The sequence below is a fragment of the Lepus europaeus genome, chromosome 3 (assembly GCF_033115175.1).
Source record: "Lepus europaeus isolate LE1 chromosome 3, mLepTim1.pri, whole genome shotgun sequence".
Taxonomy (NCBI): Eukaryota; Metazoa; Chordata; class Mammalia; order Lagomorpha; family Leporidae; genus Lepus; species Lepus europaeus.
In genome coordinates, this window is record NC_084829.1 from 56,225,178 (window position 1) to 56,250,464 (window position 25,287).

Here is a 25,287-nt window from a genome sequence, read left to right on the forward strand (position 1 = left end):
GGTCTCTCACATGGGCGCTAGTGGCACCAATATTTGGGCCATTCTGCTGCTTTCCCAGGGACATTAGAGGAAGCTGGATTGGAAATAGAATAGCTGGGAATTGAACCAAGGCTCATATGGGACACCAGTGTCACAGTCAAAAGCTTAACCTGCTGCACCATGATGCAGTCCCCACCTTCCAAATTCTGAATAGTCTATTATTTTTAGCACTGCCATAATACTTAGGACAGCATCATGTTCTGTAGGATCTTTAAAAATTTAAGAAATCAAGTGCCTTTATATGACTCAGAGTAGCTTAAATTCAGCAATTATATTCCTTTCCTACCTCCCACACCCAAATTCAAAGAAATACTCATTGCCTTCTTAAATTAGGCAATGTTTAAGTTACTTATTAGAAAGAGAGAGACAAGGAGGCCTTCCATCTGCTGGTTTATACCCCAAATGCCTGCAACAGCTAAAATGGTCCACATTGAGGCTGGGAGTCCAGAACTCAATCTGGATCTCTCACATGGATGGCAGAGACCCAATTACATGGGCCATCACTTGCTGCCTACCACAGTGCATTAGCTGGAAGCTGAATCAAAAGCAGAGCCAGGATTTAACCTAGTGACATTTTAACCATTGCAGCAAGTGATCACTGCTGCTCAACTGTCTTACCGAAAGTCTGACAAGGAGCTGGCAGCTTTTAGGGAGCAATGGTTTCATGTATATTCAATTGAAAAGTGAGGTTATTTTTTCACATACAATTACCATACTACTTTGTTTGACAAATATTTTGAAGGCTCCCACTTTGTGCTAGCCATTGTTGTAAAGCTCTCATAGGAGTGTGGAACAAAAGGAAGTCAGCCATATAAATAGTTGAAGTCGGAAAGAAATGGGGTAAAGACAGAGAGAATGAGGGAGCTTTGACTTCTCCCTCACATGTTTGAGACTTTCAGCATTTGATAATATGCTTGGGAGGAAATGTCATCAGATGAACATTAAATACTACTCTCCTCTCTAACTCTCCCAAACCACTCTATCTTAGTCATAGACTCTTTGCACAATATTTTATTGTAAAGTCTGGTACTACTACAGCATTTGTTATTGATATTTGGATAATTTTAAAATTTAGCTGGCATTTCAAGTCTCCTAAGTATCAAATTTTCTATTTATAATAACATTCCCTTTCCTTAGACCTCTGTCTTTTAGGCCAAATCCTGTGAGACTTTTCCCAGTCTGCTTGATTACTACCTATTGAAAGGTTAAGTCTCACAGACACAAACCAGCTACTTTCTTTCTTCTTACTATCAAAATATGAATGTGCTCCAAAACCATCTACCACATATTTCACAGAAATGGTTGCCAATGACAAACTTTTAAAAAGAAAATATTGGCCTATATTAAAATAATTTTGTACTCTAAATGGTGTTAGGAAACTGGTGAAAAGTTCTGTGATTTCTCTCCATGTGTTTTATTCATCTATGGTTAAAGACTTACATTTGTTGCTTGTGGTCAGGAAGAGAAGATAAATAGAGTTAACCAATTGGGAAAAGGACTTTGATTTCAGTTACTGAAACGCCTCTGCCAGAGTAATTATGAGCTTTCATAAGCAGTATATGACATACTTCTTGCTTTGTAATTTCCTCAAAAATTATTTACTCTTCTATTCAACATTTAGCAAACCTTTCTCTTAATGCAGTCTGCTACATTAAATTAAAAACATTTCAACCGAACTCAGAACCATTCTACATGAAAAGAAAAATATACAAGTTTGACAGGCCAGTATTTACAAGGAAGAAAAGGTCTTAGAAATTTATTTTTCTCCATCTTTCATATTAAGCAATTAGAAGGTTTTGCCAAACTAAATACCTTGTGAAGTCTTTACAAAATAGCGTTGTAATAAGGCACTAATGTCATGTTTCGCTTTTAAGTTAAAGAGGTGATTAAATATCTATGTTGGAAAATTATTTTAAAACATCACTTTAATGTAGCAATTAAATCAGTGTAATGTAATTCCATATAGAAATCATCCCTCCTTCTGTTGCTATATGTAGCAAAAGAACTTCTTTCTGACATGATGCTCCTGATATACTGCAGAAGGCTCTTATGAATTCCACTTAGTATTTTTGTTGGAAGTCTCAGGTGTAAAACAAACCATGTTTTTTTTTTCTTTTATTTGTAACCTTGCCTTACCAAAACAATCATATCTACTTGATTAATAAGTAGCTGCTATATGCTTTCAAGCAATATGGAAAAAATGAAGATCTTAGGAATAATGGCAAAGGCTGTTTGAAAATAGATTTCTGGGGGCTGGCATTGTCAAGCAGCTAGTTAAGTTGCTTCTTTTAATATCTACATCCCATATTGGAGTGCTGGTTCTAGTCCTAGCTGCTCAGCTTCTGATCCAGCTTCTCTCTAATGCACCTGGGAAAACAGCAGAGGATGGCCCAAGTATTTGTCCCCCTCTGATTCATGTGGGAGACCAGGGTAGAGTTTCTGATTCCTGGCTTCAACCTGGACCCGACCTAGCTGTTGTGTCCATTTGAGGAGTGAACTAGCCAGTGGAAGATAATTTCTTTCTCTCTCTCTCTTTCAAATAAATAAATACATACATACATACATACATACATAAATCTTTTTGAAAGGAGGAAATTAGAATTCTGTAGTAATCTTGTTTTTTCTGTGCACTAGCTAGTCCATTGAGTCTGGTGGGGTACTATGCATATGAAAGCATCAACACAGAAGAATTTACAAATACACAAACAAGTTATATTAAACTGGGATTTCTGAGATAACTTTCTACCTTCAATTTATTTTTATAAAGAATAGTTTCTTGGAATAAAATGGCCATCCTTTCCTTCTAAGAACAGCTTATTAAAATCTGCTCGTAGCCTGGATTAACAAGATTCTTCTTTGTATGAATAAAATAACATAAATGCCTTCTAATCAATCATAATTTTACCTCTTTTTCTATCACTGGAGAGATTAAACTGCAAGGATATTGTCATAAATTGTGCATTTGAGATATTTTGTTGAAGGATTTTCTTTATCTATGTGTATGGAGACAAACCCAAAGCAAATTACCTAGGTAATAACTCTCCATGTAATTAAGGTAAATATAATATTACTTCTCATGCAATCTATCCTGCTTCTATTTTCAAAAAGAATGTGAGTGCATATTTCCCATTTAAGTACTAAAGAAAGGATTTTATGCTAAATTTACCTGCTTGGCCATCCATATTTGAGAGGCCCTGGGGAAGTTAGCGCAGCAAGATGTGTAGTTTAGTTTTGGCTAGACTTTGTTGACCTAGCCATTTCATAATTTTATTACTGCCAGCTTGATTTTAATTTGAGCTGAATCTTTCGACATAAGAAGGTAAGTCATACTTATTTGAAAATGAATTACTGAGTGATTCACTGATGAAACATTCCGGGGATGCTTGAAACATCACTGGAAGATTTAATAGACCAAATGAAGGTATATGAAGAGGGTAAATTTATTGGGGCTACTTGATTTGCAACATATGACCCCATAACTCTCAACTGCTCTCGTTTTATCTTACCTCCAACACTGGACATTCTAGAGGAGTCCTGATGAGAGCTGGATTTATTGCGGTTTTGATTTTTCCGTTTGCTGGCTGCTCTCACAGATCGAAGAAGTACCTCACTCGCCTTGAAAAAGGCCACCATGAACGGTTGTTTTGACTGAGGTCCATGTCTTCCCACAAGACCAGCAGATTTTACGTTGATACTGCGTCCTAGAACATAATGCACAAGCACTTGGTTTATGAAATAAAGATAAAGTTTACCTGACATGGATGCATTCTGAAGGTACTTTGAAAAGGGGGGGAAGTTTAACCTTATGAGAATGTTTTCTTCACAGACCAAGATTTTTATAAACACTGAGGCTTTACTCCTACATTTAGCTCTCTGGGCCATACTTGATTTTCATTTTGCCTAGTTCTTTCACCACAGAACACCCTCGTTGCTGCCTTCACTTACTGATGTAAAGTCAGAAACCCTGTAATGGAAAGGTTTCACTGCCCATCAACTTGGGAATGTCCACATTAAATAACAATTTCAAAACTATTAACTGTGAGCTCCTCTGGACTAAATGCCCTATAATTTTCCTCTAAGTGATAAAAGCTAATGCCTGGCAGAGTGTTTCTACTTTCTCCAGTCTAGCTCAGGCTTTTCAGGTGTTAATTAGTGCTGATAGCCTTTCCCCCTTCACCTCTGGCCCATGTTCAACAACCTTTGCAAAGCTGTGCTCTGCCTACAGCTCTTCACAGGTTATTTTGGGGACAGAGGTTTGCTTTAAGCTCAAGTTCATTCTAGGTACAGGGCATTTTCAAGTAAAAATAGAAATTTCAAAATTCCTTCCTCCTCTGAGTTGTAACACCCTTGGATGTGTACTGAAAAGATGTCAGAAGAGACAACCCAAACCTGCATATTCCCAGAAACGAGAACAATTTCCAGATAAGCTTGGAGTCTAAACCAGCCTGCACCTCAGATACCCTGGATCCCAATGCTGTGATGTGGATGTGTATCAGAGACAAGAGACAAGTGGTGCCACCAGTCATAGAGAATTGTGTCAGAAGTCAAGGTCCCGAGAGACTAGATGTCCACGCTGACAAAGAACCCCATCATGGGGGTGGCAATACTAATAGTTACAAGCATGTCAAATATGTCAGCATCTTGCTGTATAAATGCTAGACAGTTTACTAAGTGAATTCCATGCATTATTTAAATTAGCTCCACAAATGCCTTAGGAGTTAGGTGTTACTCTTTTCCCCCAGTTTATAATTCCTTTTTATTAGGCTCTTCTAATTTAAAACAATCATCGAAAAATACATATCTCATTTACATATATGTAATACATGTATACTAGTATCAATATACATAATGGAATCTATCTACCTCTAATTATATATTACATACCAAAAAAAAAAAACATTGCCAGGTATCAGCATCCATGAAAATCAGCCAGAGAAGATGAACTATTTAAATCATAAACATGGTTGAGAATTACCCAAATCTCATGCAAAATTTCTATTCTAGATACAGAAGTTACCAATCTTTTAAGAGTAACCTATACTGTGGTTTGAAATATGTACATGATTGACTCTGGCTTGCCCCCCTGAGAGATGTTCATGTTTTCTCAAAATATTTATTCAGTAAAGACTGTGAAGCAACCTCAGCCCATTATAAGACCTGACCTACCTTAGAAGAAGAGAAGGAAAACAAGTCCATGAAATGGCATCATTGGATTTTAGCAAAGAAGCCCTTACTCTCAGCAAAATTTATTTTGGCAGCATAAACACTTTTGTGTTTACTTGTATTGTGCAGAGACCTTCTACCGTCAGAAAAGGAGACCGTGTCGTGTGAGGTTGTGCAGCTGTTGGGAGGGACACAGAGGTCCTTTAAATGTGGAGGTTTTGGTGAAGAAAAAAAAAGAAGACTGCACTAATCCAGGCAGTATAGGTGTCTTCCACAATTGTTTTACAACATGCTGGGGAAACTTACCTAATTCCTGCAAGTATGAAAATAGTCGTCTGCCTCACAAACGCTACTATATTCAGTCTTACCAGAAAAAGGACTTGCAAATAATCAAAGCAGTAAACCTTGAACAAATAAGCATATAGATTTCTCTTTTAAATGCAAACTTACAGTGGCTCTTTGCCAGAGCCTATATTTCTTAGAAAAACTCTATCACTGGCATAAATGAAAGAGGCAGTTTGATTTGTGGTCAGAGCAGTTTCCATTCTACTTCCACTGTAACAAATGTATTAATTCAGCTCAGACTTCCTCCTTCTGGCAGCCCTTTTGCTGTAAAAAGAGAAATTAGAAGTTCCAGCCAAATACCATACCTTGAACTGACCCACTTCAATACATAAACACTTTTACAACATGTTTATTCAGGTGTAGCGCTTGAAATTGGTTTAAGATGTTTCCAGTGACAGAGAACTCAGCAAAAGAGAAAAAAAGTGTACTGAGAAAACTTAACTGTTATGGAATAGAATAACTGGCAATCTGTTCTTCAATTTTTTTAAAAATTTTTTTCTGTCTTGGAATACAACATAAAAAGTATTTGTCAAAGCTTTTATTCTGATATTTTAATGGAGTGTTAATTTAACAGGAACTAAATTTTAACCCTTATACATTGATGACTGCAGGAATCATGTTTAATATATGATCTTTCTAATACTAAAATAGGTTGCTGCAAGATGTTCACAAATGGAATATAGTAAAATCAGTTTTCCATTCATTACAACATATACTGACCTTTTTATAGTTAAATAAGCACTTAACACAAAGTTCCAAGTTTCCTTTGATTTGCATGAGGATTTTTTATTATTATTCCAAAGGCTTCCAATAATTTAATTTTTATCTATACAGAAATAATACTGCTATCAAGATTTATGTTCTGAAAACTGTAAAGATATGTGTATGTTACAAATACGGGTTTCTTGGGTTTTACAAAGGTGGATATTGTATGTGAAGCAAAGTACCATTCAAGCCAATGTGAACTCCCTTTAAAATAACTTTTAATATTATTAAGTTTCCTCTTGGCTTCCTTTATACTTCAGCAATGCGGTGACTATTAAGATTCCATAAGTTAAAGCTTGTTCAGTTACCCCTGGTTTGGATCTATACCATAGATGCATTAACTATTTTACCTTCTCCTTCAAACATAATATACCTACATTGATTACATTAACTGAAAGTTTTTGCATGGCTGAACAACTGTTTTTGTTAGCAGTGCTGACAGAAACCCAAACTGTATTGTATGTATTAAAAAATAGTGTATAGGGCAGGACTTGGTTTGATCTACCAAGTAAGATACTAGTTAAAACACCCATATCTCATATTAGAGTGCCTGAGTTCTATAAACAGCTGTTGCTCCTTACAGAGGCTTCCTGCTGATGAAGACCCGAGGAGGCAATGGTGAAGTTCAAGCAGCTGGGTTCCTTCCACCAACCAGCCCTAACCAGCCCTGACTGCACTATGGGTATTTGTCTCTCTCTCTCTCTGCATGTGTGTGTGCTACCTGTGTGTATACATCTGTCTCCCAAATAAAATAATTTTAAAAGAAAAACAGTGAATTATTTATAAAATTTATTTGAATTTTATTATTAATGTACAAGTTTTAGATATTACAAATATATAATTAAAGAAGCCAACTTGAAAAGCACTTTTATTTAGGGAAACTGTGTGTCATGTGTATGTTTGTATATGGGGGGAAAGAGGGAGAAAAAAGAAGATAACTTCAAAACCTTCATGGAAAATGGGATTAAAAGATTACTTTGTTCAGAAAGTTTTGAAATCCATGCATACATGAGTCTTCAAAAAGTTCATGGAAAAATGAATGCCATGCAAAACTATACCAGATTTGTAGGCACCAAAATCCTTTTAATTCCCTTTTCCATGAACTTTTTGAAATAGCCATGTATTTCATGGACAAAAAGTTATCCTAATGGAAAGAGCTAAGAACCAGGGAGTATAAGAAAGTTGGGATTTTTTTGAGTCTGTAGCTAAAAGAATTAGTTCTGTCAAAGCTCCAATGGTTGCATGTCTAGTTCCTAGAAACAAGGAGTATGCAAAGAAAATCTAATAAACTTTTTACCCAAAGTCTCTGTAAAACACTGGGAAGGCATGGTAGCACTACTTTGGACGTTGGCTAGCTCAAATGGTAGAAAAATATTCTCCCTGCAGCAGGAAAGTGGCTTCTGAGCAGTTCCGGTTTGGGTTAGATGGCAGCAACTGAATGATTTCCAAAATTAAATTCTAGGCATGGGCATTTGGCAGAGCAGTTGAGACACAATCTGGTTTGCCTGCATCCCATATTGGAGTGCCTGGGTTCAAGTCCTGGCTCTGCCCCTGATTGCAGTTTCCTACTTCGTGTACCCTGGGAGGAAGTAGATGGTAACTCAAGTAGCTGGGCCCCTGGTAATCATGCAGGTTACCTGAACTGTGTCCCAGTTCATAACTTGACCTAGTCAGCCTCAGCTATTGAAGTCATTTGGAGAATAAACCAGCTCATGGGAGATCTCTGTCTTTCTCTCTTCCTAGTTGTCTCTGCCTTTGAAATAAATAAGTAAATAAGTAAATAAATAAATAAATAAATGAAATCCTGTACCAGTGTTAATATAAGCATTCACTTCAGACTGCTAGCTGCTGGAAGGTGAGCAGAGCAGCCACCTGATAGCATTGGGAGTTTTAATATGCACCAACAATTGTACTACAGTAAGAAACAATGTTGCTTATGGAGTGAAGTGGCTCAAAGACCAATGGCAAATTTGCTTTGTATAAAACCCATGTATTTGTACAGTGGCAATGGTTTGCTAACTGGGATGGTTTGGGAAATGGTTCGTTAAATGAGTTGAGTGATAATAGGAGGTCAAGAATTTGGTTGCTAGGAGTTATTCAATCTAGACACTTGTGTTCTGTCACACAAAATGGCCTGAGAGAGGAAACAGCAGAGACTGGAAAGTTTTTCTAAAGGATAGACCAACAATCCAGTTAGCTCATCAGTGACAGTTAGACCCAAAAAAAATCTATTGTGCTTGGTTAGCTCAGGGTTGTGTATCATGGAATATATAGATTGTAAAATTCAAGGGACAAGGAGAACAATCATAGGGGTCCAGGTTTTGATTAACATAGCTATTGTCTCTTCGCAGAAGAACATCCATTAAATCTTTCCATGTAAGAGGATTTGTAGACCTATTCATACCTTGACCATCTTGTTTTCACCTCAGAATTGTCCATATACCAAAAAAAAAAAAAAAACCCAGAAATAATTTGTGTCATAACTGTGTGGGTGTATCATTTCTCAGTTTTATTAACTACAAAGTGAATAACGATGGCATTGGGTTAATATCTTCTGATGAGTAATTATTTATTTTCACACAAGAAAAGTATGTGAGACTGGAGTTATGAATTACTAAACTTTGTCATAATTGAGCCTGGAGATTCAAGACTTCTAGATCTGCCATTCTGACCTAATGACTTCGTGTAGGAACTGTGGTAAGGGAGTTATATAAAATTTGCCTAAAAACACAATTGAGGTTACTTATGATTTTAGTCATAGAGAAGGTAAACTCAATAACCAAAATCTATTCCAAGCTGAACAGTTTTGTGTTTCACATCATTCCTTTTGGAAAATATGACTTCTAAAATGTTTATTTCTTTTAAAATAGGCTTATTAAGGGAAATTATGACATAATACAGCTCTTTAGAGATATGTTGATGTTATAAGGATAACTGGCTCCAAATATGAACATTTGGTAAACTAAACACAGTTCAAGAAACATTCATTTTAAGATTCATCAGATTCTAAACATTGATATCACTCTCAGATGTTAGCATAAATTCTAATTTGCTATTTTTCTTCTATAAACTAGTATCAATTGACTGCTTAACTAAAAAGATCTGTGAAGGTCTTCGTGCATGGACTGCTTTTCTTTCATTTTGACAAAGACCCGTGTAGCATCCTCTATGGATCACTTCATAGACGATAAATCAGTCCATTGCTACTCATTCACACTTGTATTTGATCATTACTTGTTTTTACACTGTGATTAATTTTGGTTCTTGAACTCTTAAATTATGGATTCTATGATGCTAAATTACACTGGAATTTTACCCTTTAGAGAGACAGATCATTTTAAATGTTCAGTGTTATCTACCCAGCATACAGGCTAAATTACTCTATGTTGTAATTTAAGGAATGGAAGAAAGATAGATTTTTTTCCTACTTAAATTATATGTATATAAATATTCACACATAACTCATTATAGACAATTTAAGAATATGATAATCTAGCTATAAATTTCAACTTTGTTATACCTTGATTTTTTTTCATAGTTTCAGTTTCAAGGTGGAAGAACAGACATTATCAGATAGAGGCATATAGATTTGAAGAACTACAAAATAATTTAATATTTCTGCCCAATGCTTTTTGTTTTCTGAACAGTTTACACTGAATTTACTCAAATAAAACAATGTTAAGGGGCAAGCAGTTTGGTGCAGCAGGTTAAACCTCCACCTGTGATACCAGCATCCCACATGGGTGCCAGTACAAGTCCTGGCTGCCTCACTTACAATTCAGCTCCCTAATGCACCAGAGAAAGCAGCAGAAGATGGTCCAAGTATTTAAGCCCCTGCAACCCAATTGGGAGACCCAGATGAAGCTTGTGGCTCCTGGCTTCATCCTGGTCCAGCCTAGGCCATTACAGCCATTTAGGGAATGAACCAGCAGATGGAACATCTCTCTCTCTCTCTCTCTCTCTCTCTCTCTCTCTTTCTGTGTGTGTGTGTGTGTGTGTTTCCTCCTCTTTTGTAACTCTTTCAAATAAATAAATAAATATTTTTTTAAAAAATAAATCTGGAATTTTAAAATATTTTAGTGATACTGAAAACTCAAGGTTGAGGGTTTTTTTTTTTTTTCAATTTTTTTGAAGAGTTTAAGATTTTTGAACTATTCTTAGTATTAAGTCTAGAGGTCTGTTTAACAAATGAGGTTTGTCATTTAATGCCTTTGCTGAATATTTCTGTTCTTGTCTTTATAGTGCCATTTAAAAGAATAATTTAGAAATAACCACTTTTCATAATTATGTGTTAAATATTTAAGATATGTCAAAAATAAAAGAGGCGGATGTAATAAAACGTGTAAGTAAGCATAGGAGTCTAGGGCTCAAAGACAGAAATATGACACATTGGAGACCTGAAATCCAAGGAGGACAATTGGTAACTGTGTCCTGACACTCTGATAGGAATTGTGAGTTGAGAGTCTTCTTTAAAATGTGGTAATGATTCCTGGTACAGAGCAGTAGAAAACATCCATTTTCTTCTGTGATTCAGTTACTAAAAGAGTAGAGAAATTTAAAGGGCAAAGATTTTAAAAAGAGGTGACATCTCTTTCTGAAAGTTTTACAGAACAGATGTAGTATCTTAGAGTTTGAAAACGCGGTATCAGTGGAAAAGGAAACGGGAATAAACCTTGTCCTGCTGGCTGAGGGCATGCCATGGGAAAAGCACAGCACTTGAGAACCAAAAACCATGAGGCTCCAGGAAGGAGGGTCTGAGGACAGAGAGGCTGAGCAGGGCCAGAGACTTGTGCCCAGTTGTGGAAGCATCTAGATGCTCAACTATGTTATACCACAGAGGATAGGGCTGAGCTAAAGGAAAATGATCTCTCTTTCCTTGGGGGTCTTAATGTCTCACACGTGACGAGCCCAAAAATTCTTTTGACGCAGGTCCTATTTTCAGCTGATTGAAATGCAAGTCTCATGCTACAAGTTGGAGTTTACCTCCACAGAAGCACTTACTTTTTAATAGCCCTTGTCTTTATATAGCACCTTTCCCCCGAGGCTCTATGAGCTTTACAGACATCATCTGTCACATGCCCTGAAAAGATGGGTTAGCTGTTAGTCCTATAACCCTCATTTATTTTAAGAAAGCCAAAACATTCTTTTCATGAAACCATGGGAAGAGTGAATTATTTTTAGTCTTTTTTTCCAGTAATTATTTGACTTTTTAAAATTTAAAAAAAAAGGCATACACACACAATCTTTGCCTCTAAACACCCAGGGATTTAAATAAAATGATTTAGTGATGCAATTTCAGCTTAAATTAAACCATCTTTTAAGACTATGTGTTATAAAATCAACAAGGAAAAGTTTTTAGTCCTCAAACTAATTTTAGTTTGTTTCAGAGCAGTGAAATTAATTTAATGTAATGCTATGAATTTTATCTAAAATGGTAAAACTGGGCCTTAAAATACACTTAATACAGTTACATGGGAAATTTATGAGGCCCTAAAACAAGTATTCCTTTCTACCACTTTATACAATATATTATTCAAAAGATTCTGTCATATGGAAAATTATAGTTCATTAAATATTTGATCTTCATTTTCAATCTGATACACAAATCTGTATCATAAGATACATCCAGGATCTTCAGAAAATTCTAGTACCATCAAAGTGGAAGAAAAAATAAATTATCTTGACACCTAATAAAGGGAAAGAGTGAGAAAGGTGAAAAGTATTTTCAAAACTATGCAATGGAAATCTGATACTGAGGTATTTAATGTATTATGCCTTTTTATTTATATATTTATTTATTGCTTTAAAAAATATGGAAGTAAGGTATTTGGGATTTAATTATTTTCCTCACAGATGATGGCTGGATCACAAAGCATTCTTCAGAGCAAAAACAAGCAGAGCTTTTCTTCAACAGTCACTCATTTCTATGACTATGGCAAGAATGCCATCTGGCCTGCCTCCCTTAAAGTACCAGCCCTACGGCAATATTCTTACCATGACTCCATGGTGGCCACCTGAAGAAAAGCATCCCTATGAGCCATTTCCATGCAGAAAACTCTTGGTTTACCTTTTGCTCAGCCTGGGTTGGCATTATCATGAGAGCTTACAGCACAAATAAAACTTTCTTATTTCTACAAATAGTGAAACTTTTGTGAAACAAAAATTTCTAAGAGCTGGTAATGTGATGCAGCGGGTTAAAAGGCCCAAACTTCAGCACAGACATCCCATATGGGTGCTGGTTGGAGTCCTGGTTGCTCCACTTCCAATCTAGCTCCCTGCTAATGCACCCGGGAAAGCAGTGGATGATTGCCCAAGTCATTGGGCCCCTGCACCCATGTGGGCGACCTGGAAGAAGCTCTTGGCCCCTGGCTTCAGATTGGGTCAGCTTTGGGCGTAGTGGCCACTTGAGGAATGAGCCAGTGGATGGAAGACCTCTCACTTTCTGTCTCTACCTCTCTGTGTAATTCTATCGTTCAAGTAAATAAAATAAATCTTTTTAAAAATCTCTACATATAGATATAATGGGTACCCTTTGAGCATGTTTCTTAAAATGGCCAGGGAAATTGAGAATTGAGAATTTTAACCAATTCAATACTTTATTAGCAACAGCTGCCACCTATTGAGCCAGTTCTCAATCTCATTACCAGTATATATATATATATATATATATATATATATATATATATTTACTCCCCACCACAAGGCAACAGGTACAGTTTTAAAATGATTAAAATGGGGCCAGCACTATGGTATAACAGGTTAAGCAGCCATCTACAGCATCGTCATTCCATATGGGCACCGGTTCATATCCCAGCTGCTCCACTTCTGTTTCAGCACCTTGCTAATGTGCTTAGGAAAACAGCAGAAGACGACCCAAGTGCTTGGGCCCCTGCTCCCATGTGGGAGACCTGGAAGAAGCTCCTGTCTTCTGGCTTCAGTCTGGCCCAACTTGTCATCGCAACCACGTAAGGAGTGAACCAGTGGATGAAAGATCTCTCTCTCTCTCTTTCTCTCTCTCTCTCTCTCTCTCTCTCTCTGTTTCTCTCTCTCCCTCTCTCTCTCTCTCCCTCTCTCCCTATAACTCTGCCTTTCAAATAAAATAAACAAATCTTTTTTTTTTTTTGAAAAAAAAAAAAAAGGCTTAAAATAAGCCTGGAGAAGAGTCAAATTTTCAACACAGCCTGGTCAAACCTAGGAACACAGTGTTCTCCTTTGTTATAAATTAGTCAGAACCGCTGTTTTGATGTTGGCTCTCTGTGTAAAAGCTTTCCACCTTGTTAAGAGCCAAGGACATTCACCCATCTCATGAACTGTCCATGATACATATACATATGGTGAAAAAGTGCTATAGCTGCTGGTTTCCTTCAGCTCAGGATTAAGGAAATGAGAAACCAACACTCCTTACCAGCCTTGAGATGCCAAGTAATTTCCTCAGTTTTTATTCCACTCAGATAGAAACCTGTCATACAGAGAAATTATTATGTATTTGTTTTTGTTTTTTTGCAGAACTGGGATATGCTATTTCTTTGTCAGAGTAGTTTTTCTTTAATTCCAAACTTTGATCTGCACTTGTAATATACACTATTGGCTTTAGTTGTTAGATACTTTGAGTTTGTTTGTTTCTGCTTCAATTTTTCCCTCGCCCTTGTGAATTTACACAAGTTGTACACCAAAGTTTAAGTTAGTAAAGAACCACAGTTAGTGCTCATGTCTTACATTGACTGATGGTTCACTCTTCTTCCCACCAGTGCTCTCTGTTCAGGATACAAACTACTGTTGTTATTGCAATATATCTCTGGGGAATATGTATGTATTAGCTGTAGGTTAAACAAATGGAAGGAATGGAAAAGACAGAGTTAACTCCAGAAAATGATGATAATAGCAAGTATTTCATATTTTAATGACTTAAATTGATGTTAGCATGAAAAATATTTACCCCTCATATCATGTTAAGCTATAGTTATGAGTCAAGAACACGAGGAATAAGAACAGCAAAAACTGAAATATGTTCTTGATATTGGCATTTGTTTGGCAAGATTGGTGCTTCATGGTTACTGTTCTGAATTAGGGAAAATCAAAAGCAGAAATACAGATGTAGTCAAACACTTTCATATCCCTTTTCATTAAAAGAAATCTTAAAAAAATAGTAAAATACATTTTTCACCAGATAATGTACCATGGCAAACTTCTACTTGTCACTGCTTACTTTAAAACATTTAAAACCTCTTTTCATGTATGTTTTCAAGTTGTGATGTAAAATTTGGATAAACAAAGTATGTTCATTCAGCTCTCATTCAAATATAAATATCCTATAAATTAAAACAGGAACTACTGTAAAATCTAGTATCTATCTATTTTATATATAATGTAAATGATAAAGTAGCAAATTTGTGTCTTACAATTTACTACTGAATATATTCTATAATCAACATCTATTTTAAAAGAAAATTATTTTCTCTATATGATTTATAATATGAATAAAAAAGGCCAAAAATGTAGTATATTTCAGAGTAGTGACTTGAGAATGTAACACGCATACCAAAAATACATGTAGATATTTTCTAAAAATCATAATCACGATTTATTTTCAACAGAATGAAGCAACCTGTGAATTACACTCAAATTGTTTTATTCAAAATATGAGGTTTTCAGAAAGCAACTCTGTTTATATGCATAAAAAAAGAAAACCAAGCACAGTGACAAAAACTTTTCGTTCATAAAGATACCTTCTAAATCTTTTGGAAGAATTTTTACCCCCATGTGTTGCTTTCTAAAGCATAATCCAGGCAGCCCAAGACCTCTCTAGGGATGACGTAGCAACAACAGTATCAGCTTTGGTACTAGGTAGGAGATGGGATGGTGGAATGAAAAGTGAGATTTCTTATTGACTGTTTGTGAAAAAACTTAATATGCCTTGGTTGAACAATAAACTTGAGAATTAGTTGACACTTAAAGGAAAAGGAGGGGGAGTCACCAAAGGCACAGTCTATGAAAGAAAGAATTGATAAGCTTCAGTTCATTACAATTAAAAACTTCTGCTCTGTCAAGAGAATGAAAAGACAAGCTACAGAATGGAAAAATAGATTTGCAGCAGGTATCTGATAAATGACTATTGTCTGAAATATTTAAAGAATTCCTCAAGCTCAACAATAAAAAAACCAAAACACTAAATTAAAAATGGGCCTAAATCCTTAACACACACCTCATCAAAGAAGATATACAAAATGCAAATAAGTCTATGGTAAGATGTTCTACATAACACGTAATCAGGGAAATGTGAATTACATCAATAATCGGATGCTACACTGATAGTACCAAATGCTAATGAGGGTGTGGAGCAACAGGACCTCTAATTCATTGCTAGTGGAAATGCAAGATTGTACAGCCACCTTAAGTGATACTTCAGTGGTTTCTTGCAAACTGAGCATACTCTATGATCTAGCAATCATGCTCCAATTTAATTACACAAAGAAGTTAAAATTAATATCTACACAAAATCCTACAAATAGGTGTTTGTAGAAGCGTGACTTATAATTACCATAACATGGAAGCAAGAATGATGGCCTACAGTAAGTGAGAGGATAAGCAAACCATGATACATCTGTCCAATGGAAAATTATTCAACACTAAAAACTCATGAGCAAACAAGCCATAAAAGATACAGAAGAAACTTAAATGCACATTATTAAGTGAAAGAAGTCAATCAGATAGGTTATATTGATATGATGCCAACTACATTATATTCTGGAAAAGGGAAAACTATGGAGACAGTAAAAAGAGGAGTTATTTCCAGAGATTTAGGGAGGAAAGGATGAATAAGTAGAGTACAGATTTTAAGGTAGAGATATAATCTATAAGATTATAATGGTGAATTCATGTTATTACACGTTTGTCCAAACACATACAATGTGCAATACCATGAGTGAACCCTAATGTAAACTATGAAATTTGGGTGTAATGATGTGGCATCATTTATAATTTATAATTTATAATTTATAATTGTGTCATCAATTACAACAAATGTACCACTGTATTAGAGGACTATGAAGAGCAGGGCCTTAGGATATCTCTGTACCTTCCTCTCCATTTTACTGTGAACCTAAATCTTTTCCATGAGAAGCTAGTCATTTAAAATAAGTGGGAGATGGAGTAGATAAAAGGATTCCATGGTGTGTAGTATGGATTAGAGGATAGTAAAATACAGAAAATAAATAGAAGGGGGTCCATCACAGTACATTAGTTAGCAACAAAGGGCACAAAAGAAGGGGAGGCTCTATATCAAATTCAAAATAAAAAAAATTAAATTTGGCTATGATTTCATATAGTGAATGAGAAAATATATGAAATGCAATTTATGAAAATCATATATGGTTAATAAGATATTAATAGTCTCTGGTTCAACAAAGGAGAAATTTAACAACATTCCAGCATTCATATTTATTTATTCTAGCCATGAAAGACTTATTGATTACTTTGTTCATTTTTATGCAGTAGGTAAATGGCAAAAAAAAAACCACTAAAGCATATAGCAAAGATTTATGTGCTATGATCTGCTTTAAGTCATTACATGAGTCAGAAAACCCATAGGTCACAGCTTACATGGGTTGAAAAATTATTGAATACTGATTTCGAACCCCAAGGGAAATTTATGTCATACTTATTTTCAGTATAAATCTACTCATTTTTACCATAAATGCACAGAAATGCTTTTCATTGGATACTTTTCTTAACATTGATATTAAAATCATTAACATATTTGTTTCCTCTAGCCACATTTTAAATACGTCTCTAAGGCTTGATTCATACAAAATGATTTTCAGAAATGAATAAATTTAAAATATTAATTAACACCTTAATATTTATGAAATTTTATAAACAAACAATAGAAACAGAAGCCACTCTGAAGACTTCTAGAAATATTTATATTTATTTATGTCTTATTATTATAGTAAAAATGTTATTGTGACCCTCACAGCATTACGTAAGGATTTGTGTATGCCTGAATATCTCATTTACCCTTCCCTTCCCCACCACCAACACAGAGAAAGATGTGTTTCTTCTCCTTTCTATCAATTTCTCCATCTCAGGCTTTGCACAGTACGTTGAGTTATTATTTGGATGTAAGTATTCAAGATCAGGTTCTTTTTAAGATGATGCATTTTCATTCACTGTACCCTCTCTGCATTTAGTCTTTCCTCACGTGTAATGCTTAAAGCTTAATTATATCCTTACTGGTTATAATTGATTTATCTTTGTATGATGTCACACATTGTAACTGACCCAAGCTAATACATGAGAAATTATCTCCTGCAATATAATCATCCATAGACAAAAGGTCAATGAAATGATAAATTAGTCCAATCACCTGTAGCTTATTCCGTCACAGAACAAATAATTCCACATCCATTTTTCAGGCACTTTCTTTTTCTTATATGGGGTCCTAAATCTGCCCTATTTCACAGTGATTTAACTAACTTCTGATCTATGGATAAAATGTCCAATTTTCTTTATTATTAATTTTATTTCTTGAAAGATTTAAAGATAACTATTCTTCAACTGTTCTAACTTATGCCTAAATATTCATGCTAAAGCCAAGCTCTAATTATATTTAATCATAGCTAATTACATAAAGAACTACTTATTGATGAAAATATTTATCTAGACTAAGTATGTTCCTTTTTGCCTTCAGAACCTCTAAGAAGATATGTGACTCTCGCTATTTCTTGGATATAGCTCTATGCTTCCCTATTTTATTTACTTGAAACCAATTGTCGTCACTATAAATTCAACAAAAAGGGAGCCATATGGTTTTATGAGCAAAAAAGACTTAATTGCTTTGTAAGATAAAGTTCAGATAAGGGAAAAGACTATTATCAACTTTTAAAATGTTTAAAAGATCATCTGATAAGTACATATAATTCAACTTTTTGAACTTAGATAAATAATGAGAAACCGAAGTCAAAACAGCAGAAGTGAAAGGAAAATATCACCCTTGATCTTTGAATTTCTTCTGTTTCTTATTAGCACTGCCAGATGATATTCAGATTAACCAGTCATATAGATCATCTGACCTTTGACACAGATAAATAGTCATCTGACAACATGGAGGTTTAATTAGAAGACTTTTCCCCGAGGTAAAAATGACTGTCTTAAGGATCCTAAAGATAATCCAACACATTTCCTTAGCCAAAAACTTCCATTTACAAACAGAAGATTCTAGGACCCATTATGCTTAAATAGATACTACATTGAGAATCCATCTCTCATGCAGAGACTTAAATTTAATAAAGATAAAAGAATATAAAGTTAGTAATTTACATGCTTTTTTTCTTTCTTTTTTTAAAATTTATTTGACAGAGTTATAGACAGTGAGAAAGAGAGACAGAAAGGTGTTCCTTCTGTTGGTTCACTCCCCAAATGGCCGCTACAGCCAGCACTGAGCGGATCCAAAGCCAGGAGCCAGGTGCTTCCTCCTGGTCTCCCATGCGGGTGCAGGGGCCCAAACACTTGGGCCATCCTTCACTGCCTTCCGGGGCCACAGCAGAGAGCTGGACTGGAAGAAGAGCAACTGGGACTAGAACCCGGTGCCCATATGGGATGCCTGCGCCGCAGGAGGAGGATTAACCAAGTGAGCCATGGCACCGGCCCATATGCTTGTTTAATATATATTCAAATGTGCACTTCAGATACTAGAATATACATTTCTTTTTTTTTTTTGCACTTTCTTTTCTTTGCTATTGGAGGGAAGGAGTTGTAAGTGTGGGGAGGGAGAGGGGAGGAGGATGGGCTCCTTTCCACTGATTCATGCCTCAGATGGCTTTAACTGGTAGCGCTGTGATAGGCCATAGCTGGGAGCTGGGATTTCAATCCAGGTTTCCCATGTAGGTGGCAGGAACCAAACAACTTCAACCATCACCTACTGTCTCCCAGAGTCTTCATTAGCAGGATCCTAGCTAGAATCAAGAGTCAAAGTTGGAACTGAAGTCCAATACAAGGGCATGGGACATGAGCATCTTAATCATCCATCGAGTGAAATCCCTGCTGCTAGAATATATATGTCTAATGATGAATCTACCATTACTTAGAAGAGAGCGTGGAATTTTGAAAAGATTATGATTTTAACAGAGCATATTTTAGAGATATGATATTACAATTCTGAAAAAATGTCTTATCAGTATGTTAAATTACTCAACACATAGTAAGGAAAAGTAGAAACAAAAAACAACTCAAGGCTATGGAAAAAGACCAGTCCCACCTCTTATTAACACAGCTCTAGCTGTCAGTTTCCAAGGGTGAACAAAAAATTATCAGACTGAAGAATAGAAAAAAAAAAAGACAAAACTCTAGGTAACAAAATTTCAATATTTACTTTCAACCTAATTGTCTTTAAAACTAAGGAATTTTTTGAAGTTTGTATGACAATCTTATTTAAAATAAACAGGAATCTCTTTTCTGGCTGGAACCACGGAGGGTTCCTGCTGGGTCAGAAACCCTTAAAAAAAAAAGTGGCAAAATTTCACAGAGCTAAAGACCAAGGGCCTGAGAAAGAAGTTTGCCCAAGATGCTTTGAAAAGCAAGGATAAAGCTTATCTACCCAAAGCTAAGCACTTTCACAAGGAATACAGGCAGACGTACAGAACTAAAATTCAGATAGCAAGGATGACAAGGAAATCTGGCAACCTCTATGTACCTGAAGAGCCCAAAATGGCATTTGTCATCAGGATCAGAGATATCAATGATGTGAGCCTCAAGATCCAAAACGTGTTGCAGCTTCTTCACCTTTCCCAGATCTTCAATGACATCTGTGTTAAGCTCAGCAAGACTTCAGTGAGCATGCTGAGGATTGTGGAACCATATATTGCATGAGGGCACCCAAATCTGAAGACAGTAAATGAACTAATTTACAAGAAGAATGGCTAAGGCAATACGAAAATTAATAAGAAGAGAATTCATTGACAGATAACACTCTGCCCATTCTCTTGGTAAGTACAATATCATCAGCATGGAGGATCTGATTCCCAAAATCTATACTGTTGGAAAACACTTCAAGGAAGCAAATAACTTCCTGTGGCAGTACAAGTTATCTTCTCCCCAAGACAAGATGAATAAAAAGACCACCCATTTTGTAGAGGGTGAAGATGCTGGCAGCAAGGAAGATCAGATCAACAGACTTACTAGAAGGATGAACTAAGGTGTCTGCAATGGGATTTTTGTGACCTGGCCAGATAATAAACAGCAACTACAATCAAATTGAAAAATAAAATAAACAGGGATTAAATTTTCATTAAAATGGAATACAAAAATTCATTTAACTAACAAGCAGAAAAACCTCCCAACTCCCCCTCTTTGAGTGCAGTGGAGGATGGCCCAAGTCCTTGGGCCCTGCACCCCATGGAAGACCAGGATAAGCACCTGGCTCCTGCCATCGGATCAGCGCGGTGCGCCGGCCGCAGCGCGCTACCGCGGCGGCCATTGGAGGGTGAACCAACGGCAAAAGGAAGACCTTTCTGTCTGTCTCTCTCTCACTGTCCACTCTGCCTGTCAAAAAAAAAAAAAAAAAAAAAAGAAAAATATCTCAAACTTCAAAAAGTTCATGAACAACTATAATTAAAATACTACACAGAATTCCCCTCACATACCTGCTAACTAGCATGGGTTATAATCTAAGAAGGATGTCACCTCTGCAATGGTTTATTTCAATCCATCTGTAAAATCTCTTCATTTTCTGAATTTTTATGGGAAATATCAATTAGGAAATGATATTATGTGGTTTGCTATAATATTATCAGGAACTAGTACCCACTCTTTAGCAAAGACTACCAATATTTACTTTACTTTGTTTTTGGTGATCATTAAAATCCTGTTTATAATTTTATCTCTGTAAGAAACTATTTTGATGTTTAAGGCTTATTGATAGGATTAGTAAGTCAAATACTAACTGAGACATCTTTGGGTTGGAAATTTTTTTCTGATGGTAATATACACCAACCTTTATTAAATTATCCTTGTATATACAAACACATCAGTGGCAGGAACTTGGTTTCCCTTTTGTTCATTGATGTTATTAGTTATTCCAAAACTAACTTATTTTTCTAAGAATAAAAGTTGAGCCTTAAGAAAATTATCATATTAAGTACTGATAATTTACTACTCTGTGTTGTCCATGAGAATACAGTAAATGCAAGCATCAGTTGGTCATGACTCATATCTGTGTAGTTATTTCAAAAGACTTAATCTCCAAGAATGGAATGTATTTAATAGTTTCTTATACAGTAGGATGACTACAAAAGTGTACTGTAGGGGCCGGCTCCATGGCACAGTAGATTAATCCTCCACCTGAGGCGCCAGCATCCCATATGGGTTCTAGTCCCTGCTGACCTCTTCCAATCCAGCTCTCTGCTATGGCCTGGGAAAGCAGTAGAAGATGGCCCAAGTCCTTGGGCCCCTGCAACCACATGGGAGGCCTGGAAGGAGCTCCTGGCTCCTGGCTTTGGGTTGGCACAGCTCCTGCCATTGCAGTCATCTGGGGAATGAACCAATGGAAGGAAGACTTCTTTCTCTGTTTTTCCCTCTCTCTATCTGTAACTCTCTCTCTCAAATAAATAAATAAAATCTTAAAAAATATACTGTATATTTTTCCTTAAAAATATTAGAAGATAGAATTTTAAATGTTTTCATCATAAAGAAATTGAATGTTTAAGGAGTAGCTACATTGACCCTAAATGAACATTATACATTGTATATGTGTATCAAAATATCACCTGGTACACCATAAATATGTAAAACTTTTCTATGTCTGTTAAAAAATTAGTTAAAAACTATTTTTAAACTTCCTTACCAAAAATCTTTTATCAACCAAAATTTCTTAAACATGAACTTAATGACATAACTACCTATACAATGAGTTGCCAACTCACAGTTTCAGAACATACATCAGTTTACCTCTCTTCTGTGAATTAGCGCTTGTGAGTATTCCTAAATCTCCTTTAAATTATCTTTAAACCTCCGCAGTAAAATATCTCATCCTATGAAGGAGGCATTTATCCTAAGAGTTAAGATGCTTGGGACCCACATTGAAACTGCCTAGCTTTAATTCCTGACCCTGGCTGCTGACTCCAGTGTCAGCCAATGCAGATACTTTGACGTACCAGCAATGACTCAAAAAATTGGGTTTCATTCTACACAGGGCTAATTTATTAAAGATTGGCATATATTACCATTAGAAAATATCTCCATTGGGAGACCCAGATTGAGTCCCCAAGGCCTGGCTTCTGCCTGGTCACACACTGGCTGCGCCAAACATTTGGGGAGTTAATCATCAGATAAGATCTCTGTCTGTGTGTGTGTGTGCGTGCGCATGTGTGTCTGCTTCTCAAATTTTTAAAAATAAAATATAAATAAAGCATTCCATGTTAAGGGAGTAACACCCAGTTTTAACATAAGTGAACAACCTCAGTGTGATCTCTAGTTCAGTTTTGCAGGTAGACACTTATCCCTTGCCTTGCTGTGTGCCAGGTACTATCATTTAAAACCCCTCATACCTCTTACAAGCTAATTAACATTTTATTGATGCTATGGTTAAATGTTAAGTGTTCAATCAAAGCCAAGATTTTAACATAGGTTTTCCTAATGATTTCTTCTTAGAATTTATATTTGTAGAATGGAGCTATTCATTCTATTTATCCTCCTCATTTAAATTAAATGTTAAAACTTTAAATCTAAGTTTTCTATTAAGCACTGCCTGTAAATTATTTTACATTTAAAAATAAGTTATAATGGAACTTAAGTCTATATTTTAATACCTTTGAAATCTCTCTCCTTTGGTTTGGGTACACAATTTAGTGAAACTTCAAAATCTCTGATTTTATATCTGAAGTTTTTACCTTGATATGGTTGGAAATTACACTATGAATTTGTTCAAAAGAAAATTGCTTTTAGAGTCTTATTTTAAAAGAAACTTATAATGTTTCCTGGACACTAAACAACACTCTGACAAAACAACATTTTGATGACTTGAATGCAAATGAATCAGAAACATACGGATTGAATTTTCCTTGACATATAAATGGTTTGAATAAAAAGGGGAAAAGTCATTGGCAAAATTCATTCCTAGTATTGCCAACCCTGAAATGTCTGAAAACATAGGACATTTTAAAAGGCATTTTAATGAACCCGAAATACTTATCTTGTTTTTCCATCTCTAAATTATTATATAAACCCACATTTGAAAATCTGAATTAATTTATTAGGAAGTTTTATACTAAATAAAGCACCAAACAATAGAAACTTATAGTTTTGCAGAGAATAACAAAGTTTTTTTATTTATTTTTCTTAAAGATATACTTTATTTGTTTGAAACACAAAATTACAGACAGAGGGAGAGACAGAGAGAGGGATCTTCTATTCACTGGTTTACTACTCAAATGGCCACAACCACCAGGGCTGGGCCAGGCAAGGCCAGGAGTGAGGTGCTTCTTCTGGGTCTCCCATGTGACTGCAGGGACAAAAGGACTCAGGATGCCCTCCACTACTTTTCCCAAGTGCATTAGCAGGAAGCTAAATCAGAAGTGGAGTAGTTGTGATGCAAACTGGCATCCATATGGGATGCCAGCATCACAGGCAGCTTTACCTACTACACCACAACACCGGCTCCAAGCAAGTCTTAAAAAAGCTAGATTAGGGCATTTGCCATCCTATGAGTCTGCTGCCTATCCTGCTTCCCATGTAGGATCATTCTCTCCTTTGTAATTCTATCAATTATTATTTGCATACATTGGTCTTATTTATGTAATCCCTTTGACATTTCATCCTATCTTTTTGATCAATTATGGACTTGAACTGATCACTATAACAAGTAAGATGGCATTGTACATGCCACCTTGATAGGATTGAATTGGAATCCCCTGGCATGTTTCTAGCTCTACCATTAGGGGTAAGTCCAAGTGAGCATGTGCCGAACTGTACATCTCCTCCCACTCTGGCCTCAGAATCTGCCTTTAAGGCATTTGGATCTTGCCCATGAGAATATTTCAGGCGTGGAAAGCCAAGACAGTGCAGCAAAAAAACAAAACAAAATGACCTAAATGAATGATCTCTGTGGGTGAGATCCCAGCGGAAAGAATGGGCCATCAAAGAAGGCAGTACCTTTCTCTGAAGGGAAGAGACAACTTCCACTTTGAATATGTCCTTGTCTAAAAAAGATCGGAGTTGGTAAACTCAAGAGCCTCCCATAGCCTTGGCAGCTCATGACAAGAGCCTTGGGTGATTACTGACATCATAAATAAGAGTGTCAATTGTTAAATCAACAACAGGAGTCACTGTGCACCTGCTCCCCATGTAGGACCTCTGTCCTTAATGTGTTGTACTATGCAAATTAACAGTAAAACTACTACTCAAACAGTACTCTATACTTTGTGTGTCTGTGGGTACAGTCTGTGGAAATCTTCACATAGTATATACTAAGTTGATCTTCTGTATATAAAGATCATTGAAAATGAATCATGATGAAGAATAGGATGGGAGAGGGAATGGGAGATGAGATGGTTGCGGGTGGGAGGGAGGTTATGGGGGGAAAAGCCACTATAATTCAAAAGTTGTACTTTGGAAATTTATATTTATTAAATAAAAGTTAAAAATGCAAAAACAAAAAAGCTAGATTAAGTAGTTATCTTTGTAATTGTACTGTGTGCACATATGTATAAGAAAACTATCACTATCATCATTTATTAGCAATATTTAAAAAGACTTCTTAAGTCAGGTAATTAATGTATTTTTATAATTTAGATAAAATAAAAAATATTTAAATAAATTTAAAATCAGATCTCAATCTACTCACTATTAAAAACAAAATAGTACCTATTTTGTCTATTAACCCCTATGAAAGAGTACTTCACAACTTTAAATCTGATTTTGCACAATTGGATAAAATTTTTCTGGAATCTCTAGATTTTACCATTAAGGAGCTTTTTATTGTCC

The 25,287-nt window shown here is 35.8% G+C and overlaps 1 protein-coding gene and 1 pseudogene across 1 annotated transcript in view; one reads left to right on the forward strand and one right to left on the reverse strand.

Moving 5' to 3' along the window:
* Positions 1-25,287, reverse strand: part of BMP5 (bone morphogenetic protein 5) — a 126,055-nt gene that overhangs the window by 14,614 nt on the left and 86,154 nt on the right. Inside the window, exon 4 of the mRNA XM_062186297.1 lies at positions 3,546-3,740. Coding sequence (XP_062042281.1) covers positions 3,546-3,740 — 195 coding nt within the window. The remainder of the gene's footprint in view (positions 1-3,545; positions 3,741-25,287) is intronic.
* On the forward strand, positions 14,145-20,503 carry LOC133755989 (large ribosomal subunit protein uL30-like; annotated as a pseudogene).